Source organism: Tribolium madens, unplaced genomic scaffold, assembly GCF_015345945.1.
Source record: "Tribolium madens isolate multiple individuals breed KSU strain unplaced genomic scaffold, Tmad_KSU_1.1 Scaffold_2;HRSCAF=44;Tcas5.2_LGX, whole genome shotgun sequence".
NCBI lineage: Eukaryota > Metazoa > Arthropoda > Insecta > Coleoptera > Tenebrionidae > Tribolium > Tribolium madens.
Genome location: NW_025400995.1, coordinates 3,756,936 through 3,767,808, shown reverse-complemented (window position 1 = coordinate 3,767,808; position 10,873 = coordinate 3,756,936). Strand labels below are relative to the sequence as shown.

General features: G+C 36.1%; 1 protein-coding gene across 9 annotated transcripts in view; it reads right to left on the bottom strand.

The window, feature by feature from the left end:
• LOC123006539 (forkhead box protein P1-like) overlaps window positions 1-10,873 on the bottom strand; it is a 47,886-nt gene that overhangs the window by 13,638 nt on the left and 23,375 nt on the right. For all 9 annotated transcript variants that reach the window (XR_006412814.1, XM_044401097.1, XM_044401093.1 and 6 more), the window contains exon 3: window positions 5,319-5,438. Coding sequence is in view for 8 of the 9 variants with exons in the window: in XM_044401097.1 (XP_044257032.1) it covers window positions 5,319-5,438 (120 nt within the window). In the remaining variant the exon portion in view is untranslated. The remainder of the gene's footprint in view (window positions 1-5,318; window positions 5,439-10,873) is intronic.

Here is a 10,873-nt window from a genome sequence, read left to right as displayed (position 1 = left end):
CACCCTTCATCTTTAATTTTATTCTTAAAACACTGATCAAAAATTGAATATTCATTTGTGATTCTTTAGATCTTTCCTGATATTTTCCAAAAAAAGTAATAATAATTTCTGTTCATAGATTTTTTTAATTCAAAATTATACCTAATGCAGTTGCCACTATAATTAGAATTGATTGTTTATTAAAGTCATGTTTTTTTTTACTACATCTAGGTAAATGTAGAAATATCTAAAAAATGTAAATTAAGCAAATAGTTATTTCTATGTTGCAGCTCCAACTTAATGATTTTGAATGAAATACTGCAAAAAAATCAATTAATTTTGTATAAATCCTATGTCCTCAGATTACGTTAAAAAGATTCTAAATTTCTATGTAGCTACATTATTGATTTGAGAGATGCTGTGTGTCATGAAATTGAATTGTTCAGATCTTGTATTTCTTTATTTATAGAAACACAAATGTATGTAAATACGATAATTGATTTTTGTATGGTTTTAAAATACCTAAAGAAGTTAATGATGATGGCATCATTCAAATTATTTTCTGTGAAAGTGCGCTGACGTTTCTTTGCAAGATCGGCATTTGGTGTGTGTTTTTTGCCGTCCTTAACCATTTAGCCGGAGTCGAATAAGTGGCACCCGCTGAACCATTAGCCGAGAACGTTGTCCATTTGGCTCGGGCGGCGCAACGTCAGCAGTCTGTCCTATCTCCCTCCGCGGACATGGGCCGGTTGCGGTCGCTTCCACCACCGTCTAGATCGCCGCCACCGCCGCTACGCTACCACCGCCATCACCCTTCCCTTCATTATCATATCTCGCACTTGCGAAAAACTGCCTCTTCATTCCCCGAATTAATCAACACCTAATAATACACTTTATCTCGGCATAGTTTTTATTGATCTCCATCACATCACATCCCCGTGATGTGAGAATCAAATTTTAATATTATTGGCGCGCGGTTTCGTGCTTACAACTGCATACGTAACTAGACAGCGGGCGAAGCAGTATGTGAGGGTAAAGGTATATAAACAGTAGTTATGATAAATATGCACGACGAAGCGTGGTGCTCGGTGCGGCACCGGCATTATGGTGGAAGACAAATATTTGGCCTCGGTCGCGTTGGGAACCGCCATTGTCATAACATAAGACAATACGAATGCTGTATCTCATTTTTCATCTGGCCGATCTTTATAATCTGTATTTGCATCAGCTTGTAGCGATCTAATAATAACTCTGGGGAGCGGGTGAACGGGCGGGCGAAACGCCGTCCACATCGCTCCGAGATACAACGAGATTCTTCAATTAAAACTTATGTTTATTTAGTATTCGGGAAGCGGGCGCGAGCGAGCGCAATGAGAAATGTTTAACCGAAATAATAAGAGACAGTGACCGGAAGAGGCGGCATTGCCCGCATACAATCACGATCATCTCCCACACCACACCACTTCTTACAACCATACCCCAAACACCCAGGTACGAATAAAAAAATCTATTCTCAAATTTATATACTCGAGTCCATAAAGTAAACATCAAATACTGATACACACTAGAGACTGTCATAATCTCTCAAGTCCAGTCACTTCACTGAACGGAGGGATGGATTGATTCTTTAGATTTGCACCCTTCACTAATCATCAAAAAATTGCCACTCATTGAGGACATTTGACATTGTTATTAGTTGTAGGTATGGGCCGGTTATCGATACAAATAGCATGAGTCGCGCGAAGATCCTGTCGCCAAGATAGAAAGATTGGAGGTTAGAGATAGAGAGTCAGCAGCTTAGGATCGAATTGAAGCGGTAAAGCGTTGGCTGCGGCGGTCAGTGAACGGCCGTTAGTGGTGATTGCCGTTCTTCGTCACCCGTCACTGCCTAAGATTACCTCCGTCTTACCATAACACGGCTTTTAGCTGTGGAAAAAAGATAAAGAAAAAGTACGCCAATAAAACAAGAGGGTTAGCTGCTAACGCCGACACCACATCCTGCAAAAACTTTTAAGATTTTCATCTGATTAATACCTGATATCGGGAAACGTCAATAAGCAGCAATCATCAATTTCAAACGATCGGATCACTTACTCGTATTAAAATGATACGAATAAAGCAATGACCTAAAAATTTTTTTTCGATCGGACTGCGTTGAAAGAATTAAAGCTTTTGTTTAGTCCGGGCGAATTAAAATGGCCGCTTTCTCCACCGTGGTTTATTTCTATAACAAAAAGACAATAAGAGCGTCGACTGACAGCAGTATTTGTTTTACAGATGGATCTCGAAACCCAAACACAAACAAGCCGGGTGGAGCTGCGCGGTTAGGGAAATGTGGCTAATCCGTTTGCGAGAAATAAACGCTACGCTCACTCATTAATGTCCCTCTTCGACGTTCACGATGAAACGATTTTTTTGCATATATCTGTTTTAATCGATTATCGATTTTTTTCCCTTGAAAGAAGGGATTATTTCACGATTTCACGTTTATACCTTATATGTATTATGAAAATGTCTTGTCACTGATGTTCGATGATGGCTTTTACTACTGCAGTCGATGCGCGTCGATCATATATTTTCTAAGCATTAAGAACTGACACACTTGGTTCGGTCATGCAGAAAACTTTGCAGCTGTTTTAGGGGAGTAAAATATAATAGCGTTTTGCGTATCAGTCAGTTTTTCTTCGTGCAAAATTATAGGAAGTCACTAGCGATAACCATCGTATTGCAAAAATAAAAAATTCGAAAGTCATATTCCGTTTATGAGTAAGGTATTGGGTAATTATAAAATTTTTATTGATTAGTGGCTGTGCGAGAGGAGCGATGAGACCCGTAGTGTACTTTAGCAAAAGAGTGCACGAGACTGTAAAAGCAATTAATAGGGTATTGTTTACCGAAAGTGTGGCAGATTCGATATGCGACGCTTCCTCAGTAGAAGGGGCAGCGCGAGCTTGTAAAACAGAGCAGTGGGCTTCACAAGCCCAACACCCAACAGCCAAACTTAAGGAAAGAGAAGAGAGACTATTTGCCGGAACGGATGTATAAATATTCCCGGAATTGGGAGTTTAACTCGTGCATCCATTTATCTAGATAACGGAAATCCAGTGCACGCATTAATAGTCCCGGTATCTGGAACAGCATTACATCTCACTTAGACGCCGAGCTGTTACACTATCGGAGAGCCTTTAAGCTTGCGATCTGCGATTGGATTGTCGTTAAAGAAGGCAACATAGGCCCCTGCTGTTGTATAGAAGCATTATAAGCGATGTACCGATGGCCGACTGTATAGTGTAAACTCGTACTCGTTCGTATAGTATACCTCGTCGAGGTGTTTACACCGGCCGCAGAGAGCCGGTCCGGGGAGTGGCTTGCTATTTCAAGCAGAATAAACACATGGCTGTTTTCTTTGTTCCGGCAAACTAAACAACCATCCTGGAATCCAAACAGGCCGGCCAGTCCCAAATTCAATTTAGTCTTTGCATGCGGCTATATCGCAAAACGTCAACATCGCATCTATTGAGCAACTTACGGAAAGCCACCTCAAAGCTGGAAACTGCTGGACCTCATCACGCTGCTAACGGTTATACGTACCCACCTTTCCCTAACCAAACTTATTATTAAGTAAATGTTGGACCACATCAACCAATACGATAAATTTCTTTTACGAAATTATTCTTTATCAAGGAAAAAAAACAAGGAGACAGAAAATTTGATTGATAAATTAATTGATTCATGCTAATGTAAGATATAACTCTTAACGCTACACGATAAATAACACAGCTTTATAAACATTTGGATCAAAAATAAATATCTGAAGATTTTTCAACTCACAGAAAACAGTGGAATGCGAATGATTATTTTATGGGAACACTTTTTGAAAATTGAATAAAGAAATATAGGAAAAGAAAACAGAAAGGGTCAAAAATGCAACGTGTTCAAAATTATTTGCTTACTTCCATTCAAAGTGGATTACGAAGGATAAAAGTTGGGGGAAAGTAAGTATATGAAGAAAACTTATCGACGGGAAATTTTATTTCTAAGAGAAATAGCGCATCTAATTATATTGTTTCTTTCCTTGTGTATACAGGGTGAGTCATTAGTGCGGCGTCCAGGAAATTAACTTTGTTACTCAAAGTACGAATATTATCTATGAATTTGCTAAATCTACATCGAAAAATGCAAAAGGTTTACATTTTTATTTTCCAAATGGAAATTTACATATTTTCCACGTGTTTAAACTTAAATTCTTGCAGCACCTTAATTATTAACAATAGAAAAGTACAATTTTTGCTTTTGTGTACCGATCAAACACTCAGAAACGTAAATATATTGTATTTTTCTCAAGACACGAAAACTTTCAGATTTACACCTTATTTTGATTTTTAGTAAATATGGTGAGTATCCCGAAGGCTCACCGTGTATAAATGCAAAAGTAAAGTTTTTAAAAACTAGAAGAAATAAGAGGGTAAGTCAGCATTCGCCGATGTTCTCTTCGCACAATACTTTAATGCACTCACTTTCCCCGGTATACGATCGATAACATATTGCATTTTCAACGTGGCAATTTACAACATATGCTGTATCGTGGCTTTTTATGAATTGCTTGAAATAGTTTTTGAGCCATTATATCGTTTCTGAGATTCTCCAAATAACATTTATTCGATTGAGTTGGAAGTTTCTGTTTTCAATTTCAACCCCAATGGTAAGTCTACGGGAGAGGAAGTTCACAGAATTCACATTAAATTATATTTAAAACCGTTTTTTAATTTCGACATTAAGAAGTTAAGGTGCAAAGTGAACAGAAGGCACCTGGCATTTGTTAAAGTCTTTAATTAAAGTGGGAGCCGAAAACAAAGAATGCAAAATTAGCCTCATTTCTAATTATACTGCGCAAATATCTTAATTTCGAACAAGGAAAAACTTTATCGAACACATCTATCAAGTGGAAAGCTCTCGTTTAATTTATTGCAGAAGGAAACTGCTAACAAAGTATAAAGTACAGTCAGCAGTCATACACGGCATCAAAATAGAATACTCGATTCCTATCGGAGACATCTGGCCCAAACTCTTTCAATTAAGATGAAAAATCCGAGTGCATTAGTAAGGGGTGATACTAAAAAGAGGGGGCAACCCACAGGTCTTGATTAGAAAGGACAACGCGCCGCTGTCTCCAATCTTCAATTTCATGCTTCCAAACAGGATACCGATATTTAATATTCGAACTTTAATGCTTTTAATGATTGCGTTTAAACCAATCGATTTACTTAAACTGCGTACGCACAAGTGTAGACCACAACACTTTGATTGATTAATTAATGTCACAGAGTCATATTTCTTACCTGTTCAGCGTCTTCATTATGGACGCTATCGTTTGGAGTGGTTGCCGCCGATGGTCTTTGCGATGTAGAAAGGTTAATCGCACCATCTCCATCTACGTCTTGGTCCATTGTGCCATCATCCTAAAACAAAATATTTCAATGAGTCGAAATACATCTGATTATATTTTTCCGCTTCAGATTCGCAGTAACGAATATCATTTTATAGGGCGTTATGCCAACACGCACGAATTGTAAAATCCCGCTGGGCAAGACACCTAACTTGATTTTATCGGTCTCAAGACACTCGTCCATTTGGGATAAAAGTCCTCGGCGTCATTTACAATCCCCGTTCTAACTCTTACTTTTTATTACCAACTACTGCTATACTTTCAAAAATGTACCTACGTATTGCGTTTTTCAATTTTTAAAATATACGTGTATGTAGCAAAGTTATTTGAATGAAAGTGATAAGGTGCTAACATGCAATTGCCCCTTGTGGTCATTTATTCAGTTTAGAGGATAATCTGGATAATAGGTTGGAGTTATCTTCTACGCGCTACTGGTTTATACGAGGTAAATTGCAGTCGTTTTAGAAAAGACATGGGTTATATTGATAAGCTCTTCGAGTATCCGATATTTTTTTTTTTGGAATTGGTATGGAATACATCAACACGAATCATACACCTGCTTTACGCCACTGATGCTTCGGAAATGTATTATGGAAGGCTGGTAAATTTTTTGCCAACTGAAAGATTGGAATTGAGTGGAGGCGCGATCACGTTATCAAGATACAAACAGCTCGTGCAGTAAAGCACCCTCATTTCTCAAAACATCCACAATAGTGGCTCAAGTTGATTATCGGAACTTTTCTCTATTCACATAGTGACTCTTGACGTCCAATAAAGTAGATGACCTATTGAGTAGCTGCCTAAGCTCTTATTTACAATTTCAAATGGAACGAATAGAGTGGTCAGCGATAGGGTGTGAGAAAAGGGGGAGCTACCGAATGCAGTAAATGACTACGTCCATGACATTTTCGCATATTAGTTCCCCGTTCTTGTACATTTATTTTGTTATATCTGAAGGGTGATGTAAATCATTTGATTTGTCAAGCTGTTTAATAATAACATAAACTTGTATAGTATTGATTAAGTAAGGGTAAGAAATAAGGAGTCTGTGTAGCCTCTAGCAAGGTAATCTCTGCCATGGCCTACTGCCTACTTCATTTGTTTGTCATGAATAATATAACTGCAGTTTGTTAGACCCTTCTCATTCCAGATCACCACATTTTCTCCGCGGACACACAACATAATCACAGCTAAATGAGATTTAAAAATTCTCATATTCTAAAGCTCAAAAATAAAGGTAATACCCAAAAAACTTTATAAATTTAAATTATTCGGAGTTAATTATAAGCAAATTGATGAATATTGGATTGAAGGCTCACAATATTACATTACGCTTAAGTAAACACCGTTATAATTTAAAAACTGCTTCTGAAAAATAAAATTTTCAGGAGATATTCTGCATACGAAAATCTAGGTAGACCTCTATCAAGATCGAGTCGAGGGGAGAAAACCTAAATTAGGGGATGATAGTATGATTACGACATTTTTTACTGAAAAATAACGCTAGCTTTTCTTTTAAAAATATTGCCCACGTGACTTGACTTAATAAACAATTCAATGTATTTTCAAAGTATCGATTTTCAAATTTTATGCTGTGTCATATTTGTATTTAGTTATCTGTTAATTTCTGGAACACATCGAGGTAATTAAACATAAAAAAAGACTAACGTGAAATATGGATAACATATTGGTGAGTTGAGTGTAGAATCCCACAACCAACAAACTTTAATAAGAATTTCGAATGTTGGAGGGTGAAATTAAAGAAAAAAATTGTGATACTGAGATAGCATCGGTCGACTGATTCGATATTCTTATCAGGAACTGGGAATTACAAATTAGAATGCAACCGGCATTGATTTGGGGGAAACCATTTATCGAAACGTTGAAATAACATTATAGGAGGTAATTCGTGGAGGAGGGTGTTAAGTGTGTCAAACGTATGTTGAACCTAATTAGTTTCAACAATTGTTTTAGAAATGTAAGGATGATGCCTCTGATTTAATTTCTAATTTCTGTTTATGTGTGTCCAGATGTGTGTTGGTGTTGACGTGTGAAGGCTGGGCCTTGCATTTGTGGCGGTGTCTGAGTGCAGTGCGATGGTTAGCCTCGCGAGTTGGGCTGGCCAAGCGAAGCGCCCGCGCCCGCGCCTAACCAAGATGCAAGATCGCATCATCTGAAAAGTTTTTATTTTGTTATTTTCTAGACAAGAAATAGAATAAAATGAGTAGTTGTATTGGGGGCCGCGCCCGTCGAACTCGGATTCGCGGCTGGGCGGGACGATGAATTTCTCGTACCAACCAGGTGGCGACTGCGCGATCTTCACCACGCCCTCGGTACTCCTGCAGCGGTCAGCAACAACAACTCTGGACGCGCGGACTTTCTAATTCACGTGTAACCAAGTCAAACACAAAAGCTCGCGACATCCACGACCTAATCCTGACAATTACTATAGCGACTTCTGCCTTTCCAGATAGCTGCTCACCGAACTTTCGCAAGCTTTACATGTTTTTGTGAATGTTGTTATACACAAATATTTCTAAATCGATACTAATCTCTCATCAGTAAGTAAACCACTCAGACTTATTCACAAACCCTTAATTAGGTCTTTAGCATTGACACTCTTGGCTACACTCCGATTATACATTCAAGTGGTAAAACTCGTAAAAACCGTATGTCGCATCTTTGGCTTTCTTTATCGATTTTGTCCAATGTAATGTGTGATAATTTTTTTGTACATACGATACAGTATCGTCATTTTGTATAAATTTAGTATAAATAGATGGCGATTCGATATCTCAAAAGTAGTAAAAACTGACAGTTTATTACCCCCATAAAAAGATATTTGTTGTTTTAAGGTGTGTAACATATAAACGACATACACTTGTGCCTATACTTATTTTATTAAATAAAAATATTCATTTATGTTGTGTGTCCAAACTTACACTACAAGGATTTAAATGCCACACTTTTCGTGATGTGTTGTAAGGGGCAATTGTACCAGAAAACTCATATAGCATTTTTACAACTAACCCCTCAGAAAATATTAACAAAGGACATTGTTTTATCTTATGGACGAGTTCGGTCCAGTCCTTATTTCCGAACACAATCCGGTAGAAACAATAATGGTATTTTTATGGTGGCAGCTGCCCCAAATAACGATTCAAAAACTGTAATATCATCGTTGTTTACGAAAGTAAGTATAGAAAAGGATAACCTAAATGCAGCTAGTCATCTTGAAATGCATTAAGAACGTAAACAAACCCATCAATACAGTATTTATTTTTTATTTTCCATGCAGCTTAATAGAATGAATGATGATTATGAAGAGCAGCTATTATGGGCCAAATTCTGAAAAACATCTTCTCACAAGAAAATTTTAATAACATTTTACCGGAGTTTTCCCAAAATATCTCAACATTATCATTACTCACTCTACGATCTTTATTATTTACAAATAAGAAAAATGCAAGGAATCACCCCTAACAGAGCCAATTATGTAATAAAACTGTTAAAAGGCGTTTTTATGTTGTTGCTATATCAAAACTAATGAAATTGCCAGATTTTGGGTTTTAACAACTTTAAAAAATTCAAGAATCGACCCCTATTCCAATGATTTAGATTTGCAGAAATAGACACAATTGACATATTTTTTGTAGCACATGTGTTCCACACATATTGTTTCGTTTTATTGTTTTGTTAAGATTTCACATTTCACATTTTAATTATATTATTTGTGTTGTCTAATGTGAATTTTCAAAGAAGTGCGTCTTTACTAAGTACAAAAGCCTCTAGTGACCTGTGAAATCGCAATCAAATCAGAAGTGAACAGCACAGATGGGGAAATGGTGGTGCGCCGAGGGTTTTGGTGATTTCTTAAAGCTTTTGTCTCGTCCTTAGCCTTTAAAAGAGGATTTAAAAGTGATAATTAAAAACTCTTCCTTGTCAAAGTGCAAGCTTCATTATTTCAAAAATTAACTCTAATCGATAATTGTCTTTGTTAAAGTCAAAGCGGAATGATGGTTTCTGTATACCTAGTATTTCTGAAATATTGAACAAAGGTAATCAAGTTATTCTTGGACACTGTTTTATATTTATCAAAATAATTTTCATAACGTCGCTGTAAATATTTGCCAATTATAATGTAATTCATGTCAAATTTACCTCACTAATTTCCATGTTTCCTACTCGTTTTGACTCAATGCAAAAACTCAAATATTATTAACAACAAACTTTCAATAAAATTGAACTAGTTTTTATAGCAATAGCCAATTAAATATCGAATTAGTTTGTAGTAAATTATTGTCACAAATTATTTTTTCTTTGAGTTTTACTCTATAAACATCACACAACTATATGTTTTCTGATCAAAATTTATTGTGAGTTGAAAGTGATTAAAAAAATTGTGCATTGACCTAATTGAGGTTGCTGATTAAAGAATTTTGATCAATGTATAACAAAAAAATAAAAAGTGTATTGAGACACAATGATTTTTATATTTAAAATTAATTCCCTGAAATAGAATTGTACAAATGGGAATAAGTTAATACAAATTTTGTATGTAAAAGTACAGGGTGATTCAGCTTAAATTACCCACTTGGCAGACAACCTATAATACACAAAGCAATTATTCCTTGATTCACCTTAGAATTTTGAAAGTTTCATGAATCAAAGTTTGCTGTTAGAAAAATATCGGAAGTGTCACTGTCACACGCATATGCAACAATACATTTCAATCAACGGCAATTTTTCGAATAAACGCAATTTTATTTTATAGAAAAGGAATATGTAAATCAAAACTTAGTTATTTCAAAGCCGATGCTCTATGTGGCCACCCGCACTTTGCTCACAAGCCACGATTCTATTCACAAAACACAAAATCAAACATCACTAAACACAACAATATTAATAAAATTTGGATTATTTTCTAATTGTTCCCAAACAAAATAACAAAAATCTAATCTACGAGGGAAGTCATCAATTTTAGCAATTTTACCAGATGCACAATAAATTAATATCATATCACTTTTTTCATTATTTGTATATCTTGTATATCTTGGCATTTTTGAAACTTTGCGTTGACGTTTCATTTGACACTTTGAAATATTTACTTGTCAAATGGACAACACATTCTTTGATTCTTTAATTCTTTAATTTTGGATCAAGGAATAGTGCATAATGTATTATGAGTTGTCTGCCAAGAGGGGTCAGGTGGGTCATTTAAGCTGAATCACCCTGTATGTGTCAAAACAAAAGTTTTTGACGAGACATTTTAGGTATAAAAAAAATCTTGAGACAGGTCCACTGTGTTTTTTAATTGCCCTTACTTTCCATTATAATTTTTTTAACAATAGAATATATCACCCTCGATATCACCTATTTTTTAAATGGAACATGATGCCCCTTTTGTTCTTTGAGACATCATTTGAGTACCTACTACTACTAAATACA